The sequence below is a fragment of the Trichechus manatus genome, unplaced genomic scaffold, assembly GCF_000243295.1.
Source record: "Trichechus manatus latirostris isolate Lorelei unplaced genomic scaffold, TriManLat1.0 scaffold00064, whole genome shotgun sequence".
Classification (NCBI taxonomy): domain Eukaryota; kingdom Metazoa; phylum Chordata; class Mammalia; order Sirenia; family Trichechidae; genus Trichechus; species Trichechus manatus.
Window position 1 is genome coordinate 12934768 of NW_004444000.1, and position 25512 is coordinate 12960279.

Genomic DNA, 25512 nt, shown 5'->3' on the forward strand with positions numbered 1-25512 from the left:
GAGCTGAGATGGGAAGGCAGAGAGTGTTAGGAGCTGGTTGAATGGACATGGGGAATCGGGTGGAAAGGAGGAGTGTGCTGTCACAGTATGGGGAGAGCAATTAGAGTCACATAATGATGTATGTATAAATTTTTGTATGGGAAAAAAAAATTTAAAAAAAAATCAGATTTCTAAGGTGCCATAGTTAGAATTCTGTCATCACACTTCGTTGTGTTCTGTGGTTTCAGATTCTACGCCCAGCCCTGGACAAGCAGGAACACGGGGAGAATTTGCAGACACAGTACCCACTCTTGGGTCCTTAGCCTCGCACAGCACCTGGCATAGAGGAGGCACTTACTATAATTTCATTGATTCTTTTATCATATACATGAATGAAGAAATTAAAAAATGTATAGCTAGAATATGCTGAGTTCAGATGAGGTGGGAGTTCTAATTAAATACTATTCCTTAAGATACTTCTGTGAATTGTATCAAAGTAGTGCTTACTTTCTACTGGGCATTAGGAGCCTGGGTGGCGCAAATGGTTTACGATCGGCTGCTAACCTAAAGGTTGATGGTTCGAACCCACACAGGAGCTCTGTGGAAGAAAGGCCTGGCAAACTGCCTCCGTAAAGATTGTTGTTAAGGCACCGTCGAGTCGGTTCTGACTCATAGTGACTCTGTGTACGACAGACTGAAACACTGCCCGGTCCTGTGCCGTCCTCACGATCCTTGCTGTGGTGCACATCCAGACTCACCTTGGCTAAAACAGAACTGTTGATAGGATCTCTGCTAGGCATTGAGAGCCTTTTGAATCTGTCTCCCCTCCTTGTCTTCCGCATTTCAGTAGACAGAGCTGTTTTTCATTCTGCTGGACCAAAGCCCAGGAGTTATCCTGGACATGTCTCTTTATGTCACCCTCCATGTCCCAGCCATCAGCAAGCCCTGTTGGCTCTACCTTCAGAATATATTCTGAATCCAAACACATTCTCCCACCCGCACGGTCACCTAGCTGGTCCAACCCACCCCATCGTCTCTCCCGAGTGATTGCAGTGTGTCCTAAATGGTCTCCTCTCCGCCCCTGCCCCACTGCGGTCTGTTTTCATCAGCCAGTGGTCTTTTTAACGTGTGAGTGAAATGACGTCACTCCCCTTCTCTAAATCTTCTGTGGACTTGCTATTGCATCTAGAATCAATTCCAGAATCTTCTGCGTCGCCTTCAAAGCTGGATGTGATCTGGCCCGGCTTTCCTCTCTTACTTCACCCCATAGCGCCCTTTTCCTGCCGCATCTCACCCTCACCACGCGGTCTTCTTGCTGTTCTGCAAACATGCCAAGCTCTAGTACTCTACCAGACCCTGAACGCAGTATTCTTTCTGTACAGAACGATCTTCCATGAGCCTGAGCCCCCCTTCCAAAAAGGGAAACCAGTGGTACCTATCTCAGAGGGTTTTTGTGAAGATTAAATTAGTATAGTAAAAGCACTTAAATGGTATCTGGCACAGAGTAAGTACTGTATCCCAAACCCATTGCTGTCAAGTCAATTCTGACTCATAGCGACTCTATAAGACAGAGTAAAACTGACCCATAGGATTTCCAAGGAGCAGCTGGCGGATTTGAACTGCTAACCTTTTGGTTAGCAGCCTGACCACTTAACCACTGCACCACGAGGGCCTCAAGTACTATATAGCTTTAGCTATTATTTTGTTGTTTGTTGTTATTGTTATTCTTCTAGGGAACATAGAGGAGACATGCATTCTGGTTGTGTTGAGTTTTAGATGCTTGCGAGATGTACAGATATAAACGCGCTATAGGCAGTTGAATGTAGTCATTTGGAGTGACTAGTGTAGTAAGAGGTATCCTAGTGCCTTGGGAGAATGAGCAAAACTTCTAGTTCTAATTAGAGTCCAGAGATTACTTTGAGAATTGGAAAGATACTGATAATTAACTGTCTTGTGTTTGACATATCTGACTCCCTGGGTGATGAAAATGGCTAATGCACTCGGCTGCTACCTGGAAGGTTGGCGGTTCGAGTCCACACAGAGGAGCCTTAGAAGAAAGCCCCACTGATCTGCTTCTGAAAAATCAGCCGTTGAAAACCCTGTGGAGCACAGTTCTGCTCTGTGAGATCATCATGGGTCACCATGAGTTAGGGCTGACTTGGCGGCACCTGTTTTTTTTTTGATTTTTGATTTGACGTACTCTACAGAGCTTTCAAAATAGATGGCGGCCGTCCTGCTGACAGCTCTGTCTGCTCAGATAAAATAATTCAACTATTTTTGTGGTTTAGATTTTCTTTTGTCTAATGTTTTGTAGTGAGCCGAGGCCTGGGCATTGCTGTGGAAGTCCGTCCTGCTGCTTCTGGAAGCTGGCGCTATGCATCCAGACCCTGGGTCCTTACAGACACTGCTGTGTAGCACCCTTATGCTTCTGTGCTCTTCCGTAAGTTCAGGTGAGCGGATCGGAATCCTGTGAAAAACAAACTTTGATTTCAGTACTTGGCTCATAAAGTGGTTTCTAAAGACATTGCTGAGATTTCTTTGACCAGCTACATGATTTAAAAACCTGACTGATGAAGGAGCTTCAGGGCCTTTGCTTAGATCTAGTGGTGCTCCTGTGCCTCAGCAGCCCTTCCGATCATCATCTGTGCAATTTATTCTTTTTGTTGCCTTAAAAATAAATATTTTCCAACTGTGCATTTTTCAGCCAGGGGACATGTTACAAATTTTAGCTATATGAAAATTCTGAATTTGGAAATTATAGCAGGATTAAAATGCTGGCCGCATACCGCGAAGGAGACGTTTTAGGGTCAGCGTAGTACTGCTCAACTTGGGGTGAGAAAACTTAGTTGAAATCCCAGGTCTGCCACCTTTTCCCACGACCTCGCCTTTAGGTTATTAGAAACCTTAAATGTGTTTGTCATTAAATGTATCTATGAGCACCAAGCCTAAGACCTGGCACACAGGCGTTTCTTTTTATGTTATATTTGTATAAAGATGGATCTATAAGGCATGTACAAGTACAGTGATGTTTATTCATTAAATAATATTTATTGTCTATGTTAAAAATACTGTATAACTATATTAGACTTGGTAAAGGGAAAAAATTTAGTGATTTTATTCCTGCTTTTGTTTCACTAAACGACAACCTCAGATTCAGCCAAGAGGGGTACTTCCCTCAATCTTCATTTCTGATTCAGTATCCTATAAAAGTAAATTCAACAATTTCTTGCTTTTTTTTCTTTTAAGTATTTTATTCTACCAAATTCATTGTATTCCTGCCTCCTCCCCCTTTTTTGGGAGGGAGAGTCTGTTTTGGTCCTTTAGTGCAAGAATTCCCCTACCACAAGTTCCTGGGGTGATAGACCTAACAAATCAAACTATTGAAAACACCAAATAAAATATTCAGATTGTTTATTACCTTGTTGTTGTTGCTAGGTGCCGTCGAGTCAATTCTCATTCACAGCGACCCTGAGTACAACAGAACAAAACACTGCTCAGTCCTGCGTGATCCTCACAATCCTTGCTATGTTTGAGCCCTTGTTGCAGCCACCGTATCAGTGCATCTCCTTGAGGGTCGTCTTCTTTTTCACTGACCTCTTCCTTACCGAGCATGATGTCCTTCTCCAGGGACTAGTCCCTCTTAATAACATGTCCAGAGTACATGAGATAAAGTCTTGCCATCCTTGCTTCTTAGGAGCATTCTGGCTGTGCTTCTTCCAAAACAGAGTAGTTTGTTCTTCTGGCTGTCCATGGTATATTCGGTATTCTTTGCCAGCACCATAGTTCAAAGACATCAGTTCTTCTTTGGTCTTCCTTATTCCTTGTCTAGGTTACCTTATGCAACCTTATATCCAAAAAAGGATAGACTTTGTATTTCAGCTGTGGCTTCCTGACTTTGTTTTCTTAAAAGTTGAGCATTATTTTATATTAAAGGGAAGCAGTAAAGAGGTGCTATAGACTTTTGCTCTCAAAAGTCAAGTCCTATTGGTAAGGTAGGGGAGAATTTTTTTTGAAAGTCAGCTTTACTTTTTCAGATACTAAACTTCCATTTCTTACAAGTCACTGCTTTAAAATAATAGTTTGCTGTTCCTCATTAATAGAATTGGTATTTTATCTGCTTTATATCATATGGATTCTTGTCTATTCTACACTGATTATTAAGTCCTAGGCTGATATTTTTTTCTTCCAAAACTGGGCTGTAAAAATGTTGCTGGAACTTCTACAGGCGTTAAGAACTATGATATACGTAGATAAAATAAAGACTTGCCTTTAGTTTGCAATGAAATGTGTTTAACGTACTCTTCTATGTCTCTTTCCTTTTTTCCCCTCTCTGTCCCTCTTTCCCACCTCCCTCCCCCCTTCCACATGGGGAATGTTGCCTTGTAGACTTGACACCTTCTTTTATTTCCGAGCCACTGTCTGCTGTCCAGAAACTTGGTGGACCTGTAGTACTACATTGTTCTGCTAAACCCGTGACCGCTCAGATCTCATGGTTGCTTAATGGAAAAAGATTGGATAGAAGCATGGAACAGATTAAGATGCATCAGGGGACTCTGACTATTCTTTCTCTTAACCCCTCCCTTTCTGGTTGCTACCAGTGCGTTGCCAATAATAGCATCGGTGCAATTGTGAGCAGTCCTGCAACAATATCCACAGCAGGTGAGTTTCACTTCATCCTTGTTGTGTATGATGTTTCCGGAAATTCCTGTGTTAGCGTTTGCGTTTCTGAGTAGTGAGAAGAGTATGGGCTTTGAAGTCAGTTACCTCTGTGTTCTCATCCCAGCCTAAACCTCTGCGAGCCCATTGTCTTCAGCTTCAGCAGGGGGTAGAGATGATTTTGTTTTTGTTTTCTGTTTAAATTACACAGTAAGGACAGTCGTCTAATGTGAATCCCGAATAGTTTTTTTTTTCGAGTTTTTTAAAAGTCCCTAACTTTGTTGTTAAAATTGTTGTCTAATGCTCCGTTATTTCATGCAGTTTTTATCTTTCTTTCACATCTAATGGTTTTATTTCCCTTGATTACTGAGTGATTTTAATTTAAGTAATTGAAACCAGGCTAAAGGAGCAGGAAAAAAATAACTGACTGTAAGGAAAGGAATGTTGAGAATTGAACTTATGGAAAATCTGGAGTGAGTGGTTTTCTTAGTAAGTTTGAGCCATCTGCCTTTCAAATGGTGATGGCTTCCAGTAATGGAAAACTTCTTCGTAAGGGCACCCCTATTTACAGAACAATTCTGGATTCCCCAGGAGTAGTGAGTTTGTCATAACTGAGAAGAGTAAATGTTTTTGCAGAGCTGTGACCCATGGGCAGCTCCAAGCCACACACTGGAGGGCTAGATTCCTCACAGCAGCTGCTCAACGCTCTCTGCCTTGGAGATGATAAAGAGCCCTTCCAGGCTTCCTCCTTCTGTAGTAAACTTACGCTGAGAGGAACTGAGACCCCAAGTTAATGTACTCAGATACTTCCAATGGTGTTAATACTTTGTTTTTCATGTCCTCAGTTAATATGGCAGTGTGAGTAGCTACAAACAGAATAACAATGCATAGGAAGAGTGAGTTTTCATGAGGGAGAGGATTGAAAAGGATTTATCTTCATGGAATGTGAATAATTATGCTTTATAGTTCTTCTTTTTATATATGTGTGTGTGTGTGTGTATTTTTTTTGGGTGATGTTTTAGGAGCAGTTTGTTTTTCCTATAGTCCCCTGGAAGCAGTGAGCTCTGAAAAAGAGTGTCATGACTTAGCTCTCAGCCCTCAGCTGTGCGTCCCTGCCCATCTGCTTTCTGAGATGAAAAGATCACACCGCTCCCTGGATTGGGATCAGCGGCCACACAAGGCCGGATTGTAGATGTGATTTCCAATCTTGTTTCCTTTAGGAAAGAGAATTAAATTGGCATTTATTTATTTGTTTACTTACTTATTTAATTTTTATTTTAGTTCTTGGTGATTTTGGTTCACCAACAAAGAATGTTATTACAGCAGAAGAAAACAGTACTGCTTTCGTTGGCTGCAAGGTACCAGACAGTAACCCCAAAGCTGAGGTGCGCTATAAAATACGGGGAAAATGGCTGAAACATTCCACAGGTGAGACCTTTTATAAAATGCCGATGACACACGCAGAACAAACAGCCTACTGTTCAGCTCTGTGGGGTAGGCACTGTGGATTCAGAAGGAAACAAGAGACATTGTCCCCGCTCTCAGGAAGCCAAGTGGAAGAGCTGAAACAAAGGCCCACAGTATACAGATGATTCTGACTCAGTACCACAGGCCTCCAGCCTTGAGTCATTCAGGTCTCTGCTCAGGCATCAGGTAGCCCTCAGATAACACGTCCTGCCACTCTCTGTCCCCTTGACTCAGCTTTGCTTGCCTGCAGAGGGTTTATCACAGCTGACATGGTTTATTGTTTACCCCTGTCTCTGCCACCCGCCTTCCCCGCCCTGGGACAGGAGCTGCCCCAGTACTGTGTTCAGTGCCGTGTCACCTGTACCTCGGCCATTGCCTGGGGAAAAATAGGCACTCAGCACACACGCGGTGAGAAAAAGGAATGACTGGACGGGGAACGAGTACCACGTGATCAGTGTTACAGGAGCGGGTTTGTCCAGGGTGGTAGGGTGGTCCCTGGGTGGCCCAGACAGTTTGTGCTTGACTGCTAACCTAAAGGTTGGTGCTTCGAACACCCCCGGCAGTACCACGGAAGAAAGCCCTGGCAATCTGCTTCTGTTAAGATTGTTTCAGTTTGCTGTTGAGTCTCTTCTGACTCATGGCGACCCCACGTGTTGCTGAGTAGAACTCTGCTCCATAGAATTCTTGTGGCTGTGACCTTTTGGAAGCAGATTGCCAGGCCTTTGTTCCGAGGCACCTCTGAGTGGGCGCTAACCATCAACCTTTTGGTTAGTAGCTGAGTGCTTAACAATTTGCATCAGCCAGGGACTCTCCATCCCATTAACATTACAACCAAGAAAACTCTATGGAGCATTCTACTCTGTAACACGTGGGGTCGCCATGATTTGGAATCAATTCAATGGCAGTGGGTGTGGTGCTTTTTTTGGTAGGGTGGACATTGTATCTTTGTCTAAACGTGTTTTTTCTGTTTTCAGTATTCTCAGCGAGTGGTCTATTAAAATGTTCATGATGGATTTAATTTTGTTGCTTTAGTACTGTTGACTCTTTTCTGCTTTTCCTTTTCCTTTTCCTTCATGTCATGAATTTTCCTTGATTGCGTATTTGCTGCTCGTCTTATGTCTAAATTTAAAACCTAACGATCAACCATGGTTGGTTTAGTTGTTCTGCGATGTTCTTCATTAAAGGGCAGAAGCCTAACTATGCGCCCCTTCCTTCCTCAGATAATTACTTAATCCTTCCATCAGGAAATCTTCAGATTTTGAATGTATCCTTAGAGGACAAGGGGTCATATAAATGTGCTGTTTATAATCCTGTGACAGAGGAATTGAAAGTTGAACCCACTGGCCGAAAGCTCCTTGTGAGTCGTAAGTATTTGGGAGAATAATGGTAGCCAGACAAGGAAAAGTCCTCAAAAAGAAGTATTCCTCATAAAAACACTGGGAAATGAGATTCATTTTTGTTTCAGATTCTATTTGTTTATCATATGAAAATTTAAAAAAAAAATAAACACTATTGCATTTTAGAACAGTACTATGTATATTTTAAAAATATAACAACTTTATAGAGGGGAATTTTGGTTGAGATGACAGAGTAAATACATGTGGAAAACTTTTCCCGGTACTCTAACAAAAAGAAAATTATAGAGAAAATACGACTTTATAGCAACGGTAAGCATCTTGGTGGCTGATTATGAATTATTTAAAAAAATGTACCTGTTTTCTTTGAACTCAGATGTTTAGATTCTGGTAGTTGCGCTGAGGTAACATCAATGCTGAAAGCACAGTAAGGTAGTGGTTTCTGAACGTTTTGAGAATTCTGTAGTTTCAAACTGCCAATTTAGAAATATCCCTAAGAACCACAAAATCTTTTAATTTTGGTTCTCAACTACAAATGATTTCACTCCTGCATAGGACCTTGTATAAAGAAGAATAAATGAAATAGTGGGAACGCTCACAGCTTTGCTAGGGAAGAGACGGGAAGTGAATTCTTAGTAAATTTTGGTCTTCCCTTCTCTTTCCAGGCCCTTCTTCCGAGGATTTTCACATTCTTCACCCCACGCTTTCACAGGCACTAGGTGTTCTTCCGCGGAGCCCTGTAACCCTGGAGTGTGTAGTGAGGGGGGTCCCAGCGTCTCAAGTGTACTGGTTGAAGGATGGCCGGGATATTGTGCTGGGAAGCAGCTGGAGAAGGTTGTATTCTCACCTTACCACAGACAGCATTGACCCGGGGGACTCTGGAAACTATTCCTGTATGGTGGGGAACAAGTCTGGAGACCTAAAGCATGTGACGTACATGGTGAACGTGCTGGGTAAGATGTGACTGTTTACAGTTTTGTGCTTTTTTTTCAGTAAGGCTATTTTGCTGGTCTGATGGATGTTTGAATGGAAGATCAATTTGTAAACTAAAAATGAAATAGGGAATATCTAGAAATATCTATACCAGTAGCAGAATCAGCTTTTATGTTTGTTACTGCTGAATTAGTCAGCATTTCTGGGTGGCACAGAACATCATTTCACATGAGATATTCTTGGGAACTCTACCCCCAGCTGGTTACATAATGCAAGCTTGTTTTCTCTTCATGGCATGGAGGAAATAAGTAGAATAACTATGCGAGTTTCTGGCTGTATTTAGTGTGTAGTAACCAGGAGGAGTAAGAAGGACACAGTACTGACTAGACAATGCCATCTCAAAAGGAAAACTACTTCATCTAATTTCCCCTTTTAATACACTTTGACCTGTATCTGGCTCACTCTTAGGCTCGTAAAATGTATGTTATTTCTACCCACATTTCTATGTATACTCTCTATCTCGGAGTTAAATTCCTTTTTTTTCCTCCCAGCTGTCTCTCACTATCGAGTGGCAGCAGTGAATGTTTTCGTCTATCAAAACGTTTGAAAACCAGGGGGGAGCAACGGATAGGAAGTAGATTCATAGTAAATATGAGTCTCGTGGCTCCTCTGCGTGCGCTTATTTCCAGCGTCGGCCTGATGTAGGTCAGCAGCACTGACGTTAGTCTGAGTGTACGGCAAATGGACGTTAAAATTCAGTGCTAATCAGGATTGGGTTCATACGCACAGTCATTTGATCTGGGCATGCGCTACAAAGGTCGATGAATGATGACTGACTGGGTAAAAAGTGAGTTTAAAGGACTTAAAGGAAGTTTTCTGTTATATACCTAACCTCAAAGTAGAATTGACCTTTGAGTAAACATTGTTCTGTTTTGGCTCTTGTTTAGTGTGAAATCCAGGGAAACTTGTACCTTATTTCCAACCAATTGCCAGAAACAAATGCTGAGAGAAGCCCAGGATTTGAAACTGTTTGTGTGTGTGTGTTTGTGTGTGTGTGTGTGTGTGTGTATTGGGGGGACCAGTGAGTGAGTGGGTGGAGAGAGTGTAAAAAAGAGACTATAACTTATTAGCAACTTATGGTTTATCTTTTTAGAGGTAAGTTGAAAGCTCATTTCTAATTTTTTCTTGATGACCAGAGCAGATGGGAGAATGTGAATGAGTGCAGCTTGGTTTCAACTAGTTATTGGTAGAGAGAAGATTTTGTATGACTCATGTGGTCATTTAAGAATTACACCTCGAGGACTAGAGTTTAATTTGCGTGTTTTATTTTCAGAACATGCTTCAATTTCTAAAGGACTGCAGGATCAGACGGTGTCTCTGGGTGCTACAGTACATTTTACCTGTGATGTTCATGGGAACCCAGCCCCCAACCGTACCTGGTTTCATAATGCACAGCCTATTCACCCTTCCCCACGACATCTAACCACAGGAAATGGGCTGAAAATCAGTAGTGTTACCATGGAAGATTCTGGGCTGTATCAGTGTATAGCAGATAACGGGATTGGATTTGAACAGTCTACTGGGAGACTTGAAATTGAAAAAGGTAGGCTTTCAGGTCATGTAACGAGGAAATTTATCACTAGACTTTTGTTGTGGTTAAGAATTCGATCATTTTTATTAAAAGAAAATAATCCTATCACCATAACAGAACTCTGTTCACTTCCCTTTTTTTCTTTTTGTAGTTTCATATAGACATTTCTCTGTGAAGCTCATTTTTAAAAAAAATAAAAAAAATTTTTTTCAACAGATGCTACATAGTCGAAACGGGTATAGTGGTAAAAGGTCTCCCTCTCACTCCATTCCTCAGCTAACTAGCTCCCCTCTTCAGAATTAACTGGTTTGATCAGTTTCTTGAACATCTTTGTATGTGCATTTACAAGCAGTTACACACACATGGATGGGTGAGTGTAGGCATTTTATAAAAATATTAGTTTTTATACATAAATGGCTGGAGCATTCAAAAAATTGAGGATATCTCAGATTTTTCACTTAATGTATATCTTGGATGTCTTCCCATGTGGTCTATAAAAGTTTATTCTCATTCCTATTTTTTTTTTAAATTGTGCTTTAGGTGAAAGTTTACAGCTTAAATTAGTTTCTCATAAAAAATTTATACATACATTGTCATGTGACCCTAATTACTCTCCTTATACTGTCACACACATTCCTCCTTTCCACCCTGGATTTCTTGTGTCCAACCAGCTCCTATCCCTTTCTACCTTCTCATCTCGCCTCTGGACAGGAGTTGCCCATTTGGTCTCATGTATCTGCTTGAACTAAGAAGCATACTCTTCACGAGTATCATTTTATGTCTTATAGTCCAGTCTATTCTTTGTCTGAAGAGTCGGCTTCGGGAATGGTTTTAGTTCTGGGTTAACAGAGAGTCCAGGGGCCATGTCTTCTGGAATTCCTCCAGTCTCAGTCAGACCATTAAGTCTGGTCTTTTTACTAGAATTTGAGTTCTGCACCCCACTTTTCTCCTGCTCCGTCAGGGATCTCTGTTGTGTTCCCTGTCATGGCAGTCATTGGTGGTAGCTGGGCACCATCTAGTTCTTCAGGCTGATTGAGTCTCTGGTTTATGTGGCCCCTTTTGTCTCTTGGGCTGATATCTTCCTTGTGTCTTTGGTGTTCTTCATTCTCCTTTGCTCCAGGTGGGTTTCTCATTCCTGTTTTAAATAGCTGCTTAGTATTCCATTGTATTGTTGTAATGAATTGACTGATACCTTATTGATGGCCCTTTCTAACCTTTTGCTGTTACAAATAGATCTACAGTAGAAAAATGAAACAGGACTCACACCTCACACTGTACACAAAAACTAACTCAAAATGGATCAAAGACCTAAATATAAACCAAAAACTGTAAAGATCATGAGAGAAGAAGTATGAACAACTTTAGGGACCTTAATATATGGCATAAATAGAATACAAACATAACTAAAAATACATCAACAGCAGAATATAAACTAGATAAATGGGGTCTCCTAAAAATTAAACACATATGCTTATCAAAAGACTTCTCCAAGAGTGAAAAGAGAGCCAACAGACTGGGAAAAAACTTTTGTCTATGACATATCTGACAACGGGCTAATCTCTATTTTATAGAAAACTTCAATACCTCAACAACAAAAAGATAAACAATCCAATTAAAAAATGGGCAAAAGATATAAATAGGCACTTCACCAAAGAAGACATTCAGGTGGCAAACAAACACACGAAGAAATGCTTGTGATTATTAGCCGTCAGAGAGACGCAAATCAAAACTACAATGAGATGCCATCTCACCCCAACAATAATGACACTAATCAAAAAAGAAAAAACCCCAGAAAACAAGAAATGCTGGTGAGGTTGTTAGGAGATTGAAACTCTTACACACTGCTGGTGGGAATGTAAAAAGCTGGTATGGCACTTCCTTAAAAACCTAGAATAGAAATACCGTATGATCCAGCAATCCCATTCCTAGGACTATGTCCTAGAGAAATAAGAGCCGTCACACAAATAGACATATGCACACCCATGTTCATTGCAGCATTACTCACAATAGCAAAAAGATGGAAACAACCTAAGTGCCCATCAACAGATGAATGGATAAACAAACTATTTTGCATACACGCAACGGAATATCACACAACAATAAAGAACAATGATGAATCGGCGAAACATCTCACAACATGGATGAATCTGGAGGGCATTATGCTGAGTGAAATAAGTCAATCACAAAAAGACCAATATTGTATGAGACCACTACTATAAAAGATCAAGAAAAGGGTTTTACACACACGCACACAAAGTCTTTGATGGTTACCAGGGATGGGAGGGAGAAGGAGGGAAGATCACCAGTTAGAAAGAAGAGATGTGTTAATATTGGTGAAGGGAAAGACATTACACAATAGGGGGGAAGTCAGCACAACAGGACCAAGGCAAAGGAGGGCACTGAGAGGAATGCAAGAATAAAGGGCAATGATGGAGATTACCATAATGGAGACAACCCTACAACAATAGTATTAACAAATAATAATCTAAAAATGGATATATAGGTAGAGAGGTAAGCTAAAGAGGAGTGCGAGCTGCAAGGGAACATACCCACCTGCAGATATAGTTTGGATTGCAGACATTACTGCGTACAGATTTGTAGATGCTGCATGGATAGACAATAGAACGCACAAGGGGCGAAGTTGCTAGGCTTGAAGGCTGAGGACCAGAGACTCTGGGGATATCTATGTCAGTTGACATAACTTAGTTCATAAAAACAATGTTCTACATCCTACTTTAATGAGTAGCATCTGGGGTCTTAAAAGCTTGCGAGTGGCCATCTAAAATACAACTATTGGTCTCATCCTGGCTGGAGCAAAGGAGAGTGGAGAAAACCGAAGACTCGGGAGCAGTTAACCCAAAGGACGAAGGCAGCACCTGAACCAGAGCCTACACAACGCTGAGACCAGCAGAACTAAATGGCGTGTGGCTACTACTGCTCACTGCTCTGACTGGGATCACAGTGGAGGGTCCCGGGCAGAGTGGGAGAAAAATGTAGAACAAAAATCAAGTGCATGAAAAAGACCAGACTTACTGGTCTGATAGAGACTGGAGGAACCGTCAAGACTATGGCCCTAAGACACCCTTCTAACATGGAGCTGAAACCGTTCCTGGAGACCACTTTTCAGCCCAACGATAGACGGGCCTACAAAAGAAACAGTAACACCTGGGAGGAATGAGCTCCTTAGAACAGTTCATTATATGAGCAAACTTCACCCGAAAGCAAAAATGAGAAGGCAGGAAGGGGTAGGAAAACTGGAGAAAAGGTTAACGAGGAACCCAGGACAAATGGGGAGAGAGCTGACGCATTGAGGGGACTGCGACCAATGTCCTGGAACATTCTGTGTACAAATTGTTGAATAGGAAACTATTTTGCTCTGTAAACCTTCACCTAAAGCACAATAAAATATTTTTTAATTGTGTAAATATCCATCTATCTAGATTATTTTGCACATGTTCAAGTATCTGTAAAATGAATTCCTAGAAATGAACTTACTGAATAAAAGCGTATATGAATAAGCTGTTTTGAAAGATAATAACAAATCGTTCTCCATAATTTTTAACGTTTACACTCCCACCAACAACGTATAATAACGTCTGTTTCCCCATACCCTCACCAGTGCAAGGCACTGTCAATTTTTTAAAAATCTTTGCCAATCCTGTAGGTTTAAAATTTATCTTTTAATCTGTATTTCTGTTATTATGAGTAAACTTGGGTATCTTTTCATATGTTTATGAGCCATTTGAATTTGCTTTCCTGTGTATTGACTTGTGATAGTCTTTTGCTCATTTTAAAAATTAGGTTCTTGGTCTTTTTTCTTATTGATTCATGGGAGATCTTTATATATTAGGGGAATTAGCATTTCATCTGTGGTATGAGTTATAAAGGAGCCCCCAGGTAGTACAAATGGCTAAGGGAAGCTACTAAGATTTCTTATGATGTAACCTCAGAAGCCATGCTGTATCACTTCCATTTCTTTTTATCAGTCAAAACGGATTTACAGAGAGAGCTCAGAATCAAGGGAGGGAGACTACACCGGAGCGTGAGTACTAGCAGGTGTGATTCATGAGGGATCATCTTTGGAGATTACCAAATGCCCCTCTCAAGTATTAATAGGTTAAACAGAACACTCCTCCTCACCTCCCCCCCCCAAAAAAAAATCTGTACAGGTACAGAAGATTTGAACTATGTGCAGTTTACAGTATTGATTTACTAGACATCTATAGAACCCTGCACCTAACAATTAGAGACTGTATATTTTGTTCTCAAGCATGCATGAAATATTATAATAATAGAGCATCCAGTCTACTAGGTCCTAAAGCAAGTCTTATATTTCAAAGAATCAGTATTGTCTTTAGTGCAATTAATTTGTAAGTTAATAATACAGAGATATTTTTCAAAAAGTCACCATGGACTTGGAAATTTGAATTTAAATCATAATGAAAATTTAAAATACTTTGAACTGAATGATACTGAAAATACCACGAATCAAGTTGTTTTGTGTACAGCAAAAATTGACCTTAGAATGAAATTTGCAGCCTTAGATGCTTATAAAAGAAAATTAGTAAGAACAGCAGAATTAATTCAGAGAAAGCAGAAGAAAAGAGATAATAAAGATGGGGCAGAAATCAACTAAATAGAAAACAAAAATAGGATTAGCAAAGATACGAGCTGCTTTTTTGCAAAATCTAATAAAACGGAAATCTTTGGCAAAACTGACCAAGAGTAAAGAAAGCATGTATAAATAAACAATATTAGGAATAAAAAGGAGGCTATAAAACACAAGTCGTATACAGATTAAAAATAATAAGACTATGATAAACTTTATGCCAATAATTTACAAATATAGACAAAAATGGACAAATTCTTAGGTACATATAACTTGGCAAAGCTGACTTTAATCAATAAAAATTTTGATAGTCCTACAGCTATGAAAGAAGGGCAGGAGTTAAAAATCTTCCCACAAAGAAAACAGCAGGTCAGATGGTTTTATGGAGGTTTTACTAAACTTTTTAGTAACAGATTATTTCAAATATTGTACAGACTCGTCCAGAGAAAAGGAAAAGATGATACACTCCCCAGTCAGTATTTTTCTTTTTAAATAATATTTTATTGTGTTTTTGGTGAAGGTTTACACAGCAGTTTAGGTTCCCATTCAACAGTTTCTACACAGGTTGCTCAGTGACCTTGGCTACGTTCCTCACAATGTGTGAACATTCTCATTACTTCCATTCTTGTTCCATTTCCATTAATCTAGCTTCCCTGCCCCCTTACATTCTCGTCTTTGTTTTAAAGTAATTGTTGACTGTTTGGTCTCATATGAGTGATGTTTTTAAAGGAGCACAGTTCTTGCAAGTGATATCCTTTATTTTGTGAGCCAGTCTGTTATTTAGCTATAAAGTGACCTCAGAGGTTAGTTTTGGTTCAAGATTTGAAAAGTATCTCAGGGAGTCTTCCAGTGTCAGCCAGTCCAGTAGATCTGTGTGCGTGTGTGTGTGATTTTTCCTTTTGGTAATTTGAGGTTCTGTTCCACATTTTCCTCTCTTTCTATCAGGGTCTGTCTATTGTGGCCCTGATTAGAACGGTTGGTAGTAGTAGCCGGGCACCGTCTAATTCTTCTGGTCTCAGAGTTGATGAGGTCCTGGTTCATGTAGACTATTAGTCCTATAGACTACTTTCTTCCTTGACTCTTTGAGGTCCTTTCTTTTTTGCTCCGGATGAGTAGAGACCAGCAGTTGTATCTTAGATGGCTGCTTGCAAGCTTTGAAGACCCTAGACAATATTCACCTAACTAGGATGTAGATCATAACTTTATGAACTATAGTATGCCAGTTGACTGAGATGTCCCATGAGACTATGGTCCTATCCTTCAAACTCAGAAATCCAATCCCACGAGGTGTTTGGTTATGTCTAAGAAGTATCTGTAACTGTGACCCATATGTGCTTTATTATTTATATATGTGCATTCAGTTACATGGATGCATATACATATACATATGCATACACCTATATATGCGCACATATTTACATACCTATACATACATGCCTAGATACATACAAATATACCCGCACATATTTTTTGGTGGTTTTTGCCGTTGTTCAGGCAGTATAGACTTGATTCTACAATTATAAACAGATGGTACAAGAAAGGAAAATTAAGCGCCAGTGTCAGTTATGAACGCAGGTGCAAAAATCCTAAAAAAAAATTAGCAAGCCAGCAATGTATAAAAACAAAATAGGAGTCATCCCAGGAATCCATTAGAAAATTTAAAATGTCAGTCATTCGACTTGTTGAATGAAGGAGAAAAACAATTTGATCTCTCACTAGAGGCAGAAAAACATTTGACGTAATTCAATATCTATTTATGTTAGACACTCTTAGAAAAATAGAAATAGAAGACAATTTTCTCAACTTGATAGAGAATAATAAAGTTACAGGAAACATCATTTTTAGTGGTGAAATGTTAGAAGCTTTCCCTTTAAAATCTCTTCTATTCCTGATTGTACTGGAGGCCCTGACTAGCATAGACCGACAAGAAACAGAAATAAAAGATCTAAGAATAAGAAAGAAACCACGTTTTTATTAATTTACAGATAATACGATTATCAACATAGAAAATTCCGAATAGTTTGTTGGCAAATTACTAGAAATGATAAGAGTGTTTAGCAAGATGACTGGTTGAAGACCAATCAACAAGAATTAGTTGACTTTCTGTATACCAGCAACAAGCAGAAAATTTAATTAAAAAACTGTCTTTTTATTTAAGAAGACCCAAATGCATGGAGATATATGCTAGTTCATAGACACCGAAATTCAGTGTCATACAGTTCTCAGGTCTTTCCAGAGTTGTTCTGTAGATTCATGTAATTCCAATGAAAATCCCATTAGAATATTTTGAGGACCTGCACAAACTGATTGTAAAATTTATGTGAATGATCAAAGGCCCAAGAATAGCTAACACACTCCTAAAAGAAGAAAACATGGAGGACTTGCCTTACCAGATATTAAGACTTATAAAAAATCTGTAGTAAATACGAATATTGGTGCAAGAATAGAGAAAAAACTTATGGATCAAAATAGAAACTGCCAAAGAAGACATGTGCACACAATGACTTGACTGAGGTGGTATTGCAAGATCATCAGAGAGAGGAGATCAATTTCAAGTAATGATGTGGGATAATTAGATACCACAATGGAGAAAAAAGTGAAATTAAATCTCTAACATCATATCCAAAGATGAATTACCAGTGGATTCAATACCTAAATATGAAAGGCAAAATGTAAAAACTTTTGAAGATAACATAAGGGAATATCAAGATGATCTGAGGGTAGAAACTTTTTAACAAAACATTTAAAAATGCTAATTTTCAGAAGATTGATAAATTTGATTATATTAAAATCAAAACATTCTCATTATTAAAAGATACCATAAAAAGATGAAAAGAAAAGCAATAAACTGGGAGAAGATACTATTAACATATATAGCTAACAAAAGAATAGTATCCAGTATATATAAAGAACTTCTCTGAACCATTAAGAAAAAGATAAATGACCCAGTGGAAAAATTGACAAAAGGTATTTCACAGAGGAGGAAAAGTATGAATGGAACGTAAACACATGAAAAAATGTTCAACCTCTTAAGTACTCAGGGAAATACAGGTTATGATCAGTGAGATACCATTTTACTTTCAGTGGATTGACAAAAATTCAGAAGACGCATGATACCAAGTGTTGGTTGGTTTTGTTAAACGTAGGAATTTAACTTCAGTAGGACTGGGAAAAGAGAAATCCTGGAGGAAATGTCGTTTGTGTTGATGAGTATTCCATTTTAAGGTCACTTGAAAATATTTCCAGAGAGGAGCTGGGACCAAAAGGAAAGAGTTGGTGCCACTTTAGTTTTGAAGCAAAAAATGTTGTTTATGTGTGTGGTAAGAAATATGCTTATCACCTTTTACTTAGGTCCACCCCTCCCTGCTCCAGGCTTTTTGTAATCAGATAGCCCCTCTCCCAACTGACTGTTTTCTTGAAGGAAAGTTATTTAGCTTTAGGCTTTTTTACGCCTTTTTCACATTTAAGGCCCAAGGTTCTGGCTTCACATGTTCTATATTTACAGCAGTCAAATATGTATAGTATACCTTTTGGAAAGCCCTCACCATATTTCTTTATGTACAAAGGGCAGTAAATCTACATAGGAAATGTCTTACGGCCCCAAACTAAGAAAAAGTCTGCCTTTTATTGACATCTTTAGTTAGTTAAAGTTGAAAAGGGGGAATATCTTCATTCTCATCATTACTATCACATTTACACAATAGGATGAAATTATTTTGCATTGTATATTCTATAATGTTCTTAATGTTTTGTATGTGAATTACTTTTTTAATAGACAGTGGATTCAAGCCAGTTATAATTACAACGCCTGTAAGTGCAAAGGTGGTAGATGGAGACGTTGTTACTTTGTCCTGCAATGCCAGTGGACTGCCAGTTCCAGCCGTTCGTTGGTATCACAGCCATGGGCTGATAACCAGCCATCCGTCTCAAATCCTTAGACCTAAATCCCGAAAATCACACTTAGTGAGACCCAAGGCCGTTAACGTGGAGCCTGTCTACTTCGTCATGTCCCGAGCTGGCTCAAGCTCTCTCTATATTCAGGCTGTTACTCAGGAACATGCTGGGAAATACATCTGTGAAGCTACAAATCAATATGGCGCCGCGCAGTCCGAAGCATTCCTCACAGTGGGTGAGTTGCCCTTCGTGTTTTTTCTCAGTTGAGTAGTGTCCTTTTATTGTAGGGGATAAAAGATCTTGAAATATATTTTAACGAATCCAGCAATCTCTAAATGACATTTTTTTCCCTCACACAACAGTGAAATGTAGAGCTGTACTTCTTGGTATTTGGCCTTCTGTGGATCAGATGGACTTTGGTCTTCAGCTTTGATATATTTGTTAAGCTTGTTGTTGTCATATAGAAAGCTGTTATTGGGGAGCAAGCTCAAGATAGGACCTCTTTTTGTGATTAGTGCTTTTAGTTTTCAAAGTTACTGAAAATGTCCTTGCAGACATTTTTAGGTAAACCATTGACAAATGCAGTATTCAAAGTCCAAAGGCTTTGCTTTCCTTGAGAATTGAGAGCTGTGGTTCTATCAAACAGTACCTGTGTGTCTATTTCCCCCATCTCATTTTTCTAATGGGATGCATAATATTAATTCTTTGTATTTTACTGCCTTTTGTTGATAATGACTTGACAACTTTATATAATCTCTGAAGTAATGGTATATAGAATATCAAAATCAGTTCAGATTTGACCTAATTCAAATTTAGACCTAACGTCAGTGGGCCTTTAGAGCAGCATTTCTCAATCACTAGTCAGTTGGATGGAGACTCTCACTGTATTAGCCATGCGAGAGGCAGGTTGTCATGGAGCTGTACTGCCCTTAGTCCCGGGCCTCTGCTTTAGAGGATTTGGTGAAGCCCTCCTCTTGTCTGGGTTCTCAAGTTCCGCAGGTCGGAGAATCCACAGGATTAAGAGAATGTCCTTACTGGGAGCCTGAGCCCCATGCTCCTCTTTCTGGACGTTAGGTCTGGGGCCCCAGAGTTCCCTGCTTTAATTCGTTCAGTCTGGTTCCAAACAGGTCTCTTTCCCTGGTGCATCCTCCAGAGGGTGGACCGCACCCCTAGGGTGTGGACTCCCTAGGCCAAAGGAGCTGCCAGGGTGTGGTCTTTTGCAGGGGAGTGGTGGTGGGGTAGACAGAGCTCAGATGTGTGCGTGGTCTTTCTATTCGCGTGCACACGAGGGCCCTCTAGCTCTGGATGGAGCTGGAGGTAGAAGCAAAGCGAAGAAGGCCAGGGACTTTCATTTATTTATGCTCTTGTGCTGCTCCACAAATGTTTGAGGGGGAATGATGTGGAGGCTTAGCATGGAGGCTATGTTACAATCCTGGCTTTGCACTTGTCAGCTGTGTTACCCAGGCAAGTTCCTGAACCTCTCTGTGCTTGTTTCCTCATTGTGTAACAGGGATGTGACAACATCCTACTCATAGGCTTGATGTGCGAATTCAAGGAGTAATACACGTAAAGTGCTTCAGATGGTGTCTGGCAACAGAAAGCTTTCAATACACACTGAGTATTAGATTCTGATTTTTACTATTACAAGATTATAATTATCCCTTGTGGTGGTGTTTAGGGAAGGAAGGAATCTTCAAATAAAGGAGTTAGTTGAGTATTGTGTGCATTTACACACACATATGAGTCTGTATTATATACGTGTATGTGTCTATCTATTCCTCCAAGCAAAAACAAGAGCAGTTCTGCTCGAAATTGCTAGTTGACAGATAGGTGTAATACAGGAGTTGCTGGGGTAGAATTTAGCTCAAGTGATTATTTATGTGAATAGAGAGAGAGACACAGATGTTATAGTCATAGCTGATGGAACTAGACATTTTACCCAGCTGCTCACTTTAAATATGAGAAATCCGAGGCCTTTAGAAGTTACATGACCTACCTGTGTCCCCGCCATGTGTTACACTCTGCTCGTTACTGCCTTGAGTTCCCTGTTGCCATTTGTGCGGCTTTTCTGCCCCTTCCTGCGTTCTCATCTTTGTCTTTGGGCAGATGTTGCCCTGTTGGTCTCGTAGAGATGAATGTTCTAAGGGACACTTTCCTCCCGGTTGTTGCGTTCATTTGATAGACCTATCTATTATTTGGGTGAAAGGTGATGACCTACCTTGTTTCTTAATTGCTCTGCATTAGATTAGAAGATCCTTGAGAGTCACCCCCCCACCTTCCCACCCCCAGTCCAGAATTTTATGTCTTGATCAACTCTAGTTTTATGTGCAGTAATCCCATCAGCTATTCCCTCCCTAAGTCGTTCTACAGTCCCTCTTTTATATGCTCTGTAATAATTATTAAGATCTGGCGGAGTTTCTTCAAACTCAGAACAGTATGTAACCACCCACTTCTGTCCACAGGAATCCAAGCCTTATTAAATTCTAGCATTCTGACAATCATTTACTTTGTTTCTTGTGAAAGGGGGAGAAAGCAAGGTCCAAGAGGGAAATGACCCCCCCCCCCAACTTTTTCCTTCCCAGAGACCCTGAGTTTCTGAGGTCCTGGATGTACAAATATTTGTAGAATGAGTTGTAACTCTTCAAAACTATAATGGGAGTTGGCCTGGGTTTCCTAAATGGTTCGGAAGGGGAGTTACTGGTATGAGTGGTCACAGTCGGAATATCCTTGACGGATCTGGTTCTGCTCTCTTTCAGCTCAGAGTCATTACATTCATCCACATTGCCGTTCATCCACACTGCCGTACTTACAGTACTCAGAAAGCCAGCATCACCAGTATTTTTCTAATTAAAAAAATATTACCTTAAAGAATGCTAGATATCTCTTCTAGCTATTGCACAGAGTTACACTTTTGGAAGTACTCTTAAGACATTTTTTAAGTGCCCAAATTCTATTATCAGGAATAGCAAAGGAAAGCTAAATTAAATCCTCCTTTTAATAAAAGTTGTGGAAAAGTCTTATTGCATCCTGAATAACAGAGGTTAGTTTTTGATACTCATACAGTGGGCAGGCTGCAGCGTATTTTTTTTTCTCATGCCATGTGGTGTTTAAACTCTTCTACAACCCAATACCACTTCCCTGGGCTAAACCGCCCAGAGGATCCATGGGACTCTTAACTCCTGGGCGGCAGTGCACTGCCTCCACTTGCTGGGGTTCATTTCTCTGCGGGCGCAGGCGCCAGGTCACTCCCTTCTCACCCAGCCTGTGTTCTGACTCACTAGATAAACAGGGCTGTTCCAGGAGCAATATTTTGAAATTGTCTCAGTGAACTTAATTAGCTTCCCTTTACATCATTTTCTCACTAGCTTCTTTTTTTCCTTGATGGAGGATGCTTCTGGGATACCTTTTCTCTCCTTTAAATAAACAGAGAGCCGACCTCACACTGTTAGTCCTGTTTTTTGTTGGTTCTCTACCAAAAGGCAGTCGTTCTAAAAACACACCCACCTTCTACCAGGAATCTGACTTCATTGTGGAAAAGTAACTGTAACGTTGCTTCCTCTGCTGCCTTCCTCCACAAACCAAAAAAAAAAAAACCCGTTGCTGTCCAGTCGATTCCGACTCATAGTGACCCTATTGGACAGAGTGGAACTGCCCCATAGAGTTTCCAAGGAGCGCCTGGTGGATTCGAACTGCTGACCTCTTAGTTAGCAGATGAGCGCTTAACCACTACACCACCAGGGTTTCCTTCCTCCACAAAAGTAGTCAAAAATAAGAGATTTTTTTTTTTTTTGGTTGCCAATATTAATATCACTTCAGAGAAACCAAACTGTCAATCCTTAGTTTTTATTGTACTAGCAACACAAGTGGTTAAGAGCTCAGGCTGCTAACCAAAAGATTGGCAGTTCGAATCCACCAGCCTCTCCTTGGAAACCTGTGGGGCAGTTCTACTCTCTCCTGTAGGGTCACTGTGAGTCGGAATCGACTCAGCGGCAATGGGTATTTTTGTGTGTGTGTGTGTGTGTGTGTGTGTGTGTGTGTGTGTGTGTGTGTGTGTGCGCGCATATACATATATATATAAATTGATCCCTCCCCTTTTTTTTTTTTTTTACAACAGCACCAGTAAAATTCTTCTGCCAGCTGTTGTCACTTAATCTCTTAGAATCCTAATTTCTTCATCTGTAGAGTGGAAGTATTATTGTCTCCCTAAGAATGTTCTTTTGAGACTTGAATGAGGTTTAGTTTATTAAATAGCTGGCACAAACTTGGCATGTAACACGTGCTTAATAATTTTTTTGTTTTAGATATATGCAACCTGTTTATTTTTTCATGGCAAAATTATTTTTACCTTCTTCTGTGTATTCTACAGGCTTTTAGGAATAAGTACTAAAGCCGTCTGCTTGTTTTGTCTCTCTTTAGGTTGGCAACTTCTCAAGCCAACATTCAGTTCTATCCAGAAAGAGAACAAGTTCTGGAAATAAGTAGATTCTTCCTTTATGTATGCTGGTCTTGTTGGTTTCATTTCTTCCCTCTTCTTGAATGTACATTGTTTGCCATGATAGAGTAGGTGTTTTAGTTATTTACTGCTGCATAGCTGACTACCCCAAAGATCAGTAACTTAACACAACTGCCCTTTATTATCTTTTATGATTCTTTGGGCTAACTAGATGCAGCTGGCAGTTCTTCTGCTCGTCTTGCTTGAGGTCTCTTATGCAGTAACAGATGGTAGCTGGGGCTGGAACATCCCAGGGGCTTGACTCACATGTCTGGTGCCTCTGTGGGGGCTAGGACACCTTTCTCTCTCTTTCTCTCCACGTCGTCTCTCCACATGGTGAGCTTGGGCATCTGTCTGTGGCAGCTGGATTCCAAGAGCACAAAAGTGGAGGTGCTAGGCCTTGTTAAGGCTTAAGCCTGGACAGGGTACAGCCTCACTTCTGCCTTCTGTTGGTTAAAGCAAGTCCCAGGGCCAGCTTGGATTTGTTGTCGGGCCCACTGCCCAAGGATGTGAATCCTGGGAGGTATCTTTGGAGATTAGCTGTCCACTAGGTAATTGCCTAACTCTTGTTCATTTCCTTACTATCTCGATCACCTTGTTCCTAACAGAGTGTGTTATCCATTGTGTTTCGTTTACCAACTAGAATTAGCCTCACGTTCTTCAACTAAACTAGCAAATTGTTACTGCAAAAGAGGGAATTCTCGTACAGAGCAATGAAAACATAAAATCCTTTAAACCACTAAAGTACTGCATCATCTAATTGATTTTTCAAACAATTCATTTGCTCCACCATGAGCAAGAGATTGCCACTGGAGGTTTGATGTTTCCATCAATCATAAATTGAAACGCTACACGTTTTTAACTTCTACAGCTCAGAGTGTGCTCGGAATATAGAAGACCCTGAGATGATAAAGTTTGTCCGGTTATTTCTTCTCCCTCTCCCTTTGCAGTTCCTTTTGAAACACATACAAAAGCAGAAGCAGTGACACTGTCCGACGCCGCTCAGAGTGTTGACAGAGAGAGAAGAAGTGACTCAGAAGCCGGATTTCTGAGCTCATCCCCAGTGAGGTTACATTCCAGCGTAGCGGAGTCATCATCCGAGAAAAATGCCAGTGGTGCCTCTGTTCCTGATGCCCCCATTATCCTGAGCCCTCCACAGACCCATACACCAGATACCTACCACCTGGTCTGGAGGTCTGGGAAGGACGGTGGGCTTCCTATCAATGCCTATTTTGTGAAGTATCGAAAGGTAACGTCTTCTCATTTGTCATCTTTTAAGTGTCATGTCTCAACACTGTTTGTATAATACCTGCTTGTTTTCACTCATAGAGTGCTAGAAAATAGGACAAGAGTGTTCGAGAATGATGAGTTTGTGAGAAATATTCCACCAGTCATACTGGATTTCCCCATCTTATAAAGGCATTAAGAACAAAATATAAATAATTTCTTCCCAAATTTGGAATCTAAGAACCCAGTAACTTCTAGACGTTCTTTAGCAAACATTTTAACCTCTTGGGTATAAAGCTGTGTAAACCACTTTCTTAAAAGTAATTTCTTCTCTCTAAGATAGTAGAATACAGTTTATTTAACAAATAGAACTGTTTCTTGTTAGAAACAACTGTTTGAACAAAGTCCTCTGGCATAATCTCTGATCATTGTTTGCATTTCAAATTGCCTTCTTAATTGCTAACCAAAAAGTGAGAGGTTCAAATCTACCCAGAGGCACCTTGGAAAGAAGGCCTGGCAATCTGTAAAAAAAACCAGGCACCGAAAACCCTGCAGAGCACATTTCCACTCTGACACACGTGGAGTCCGTATGAGTTGGAACCTACTTGAGGGCAACTGGTTTTGCTAGTCTTAATTGTGTTGGAATCTGCAATGGTTGGTCATTTATTTTGGTAAGTCTTGGTTCTCTGTCAGTTGATTTTTCAGTTAATGTTTTCCTTTTGTGGGTTTGTATTAGAGCAAAATGAAAAATCTCTTCTCTGTTTAATGGGACTAGTAAGTGAGTGAAGTGGGAGAGGGATGTACTTATATTTAAAATAATTTTCTTTGTCTGAAATTTGTTTTGGTATCCATCATTTAGTACTAATATTCTGAAAAAATTAACATGGCAATATGTGAAGGTTGATCCACTGTTTGTAACCTGATGATTCTGGATAAAGAAACAGTTTTACTTACTGGTAGTCTTACCCACTCTGAAACCTCCATTAATGCTATCCCTTCTTTCAGTTAACCAAGACACAACCACCTAGATCCGTTTTTAATTTATTTCCGCCAACACATATGGAACAGAAATTATGTGCCAAGATATCAAGCAAGATGCTGGAAATATATAATCATAATTATATAGTACATATACACACAAATATGTAATGTAATATATATTTTAATTTATTACGTATTTATGTATATTATATATTACCATTAACCAAAAACTCAAACCAAACCCACTGCCGTGGAGTCGATTCTGACCCATAGTGACCCTATAGGACAGAGTAGAATTGCTTCATAGGATTCCTGAGTCTGTAAATCT

At 40.1% G+C, this 25512-nt stretch overlaps 1 protein-coding gene across 1 annotated transcript in view; it reads left to right on the forward strand.

The window, feature by feature from the left end:
- Positions 1-2156: 2156 nt before the first annotated feature.
- Positions 2157-25512, forward strand: part of CDON (cell adhesion associated, oncogene regulated) — a 76575-nt gene continuing 53219 nt past the window's right edge. The window contains exons 1-8 of the mRNA XM_004379344.2: positions 2157-2429; positions 4366-4638; positions 5917-6063; positions 7323-7466; positions 8123-8410; positions 9724-9993; positions 18366-18719; positions 23927-24225. Coding sequence (XP_004379401.1) covers positions 2354-2429; positions 4366-4638; positions 5917-6063; positions 7323-7466; positions 8123-8410; positions 9724-9993; positions 18366-18719; positions 23927-24225 — 1851 coding nt within the window. The 5' untranslated portion in view covers positions 2157-2353. The remainder of the gene's footprint in view (positions 2430-4365; positions 4639-5916; positions 6064-7322; positions 7467-8122; positions 8411-9723; positions 9994-18365; positions 18720-23926; positions 24226-25512) is intronic.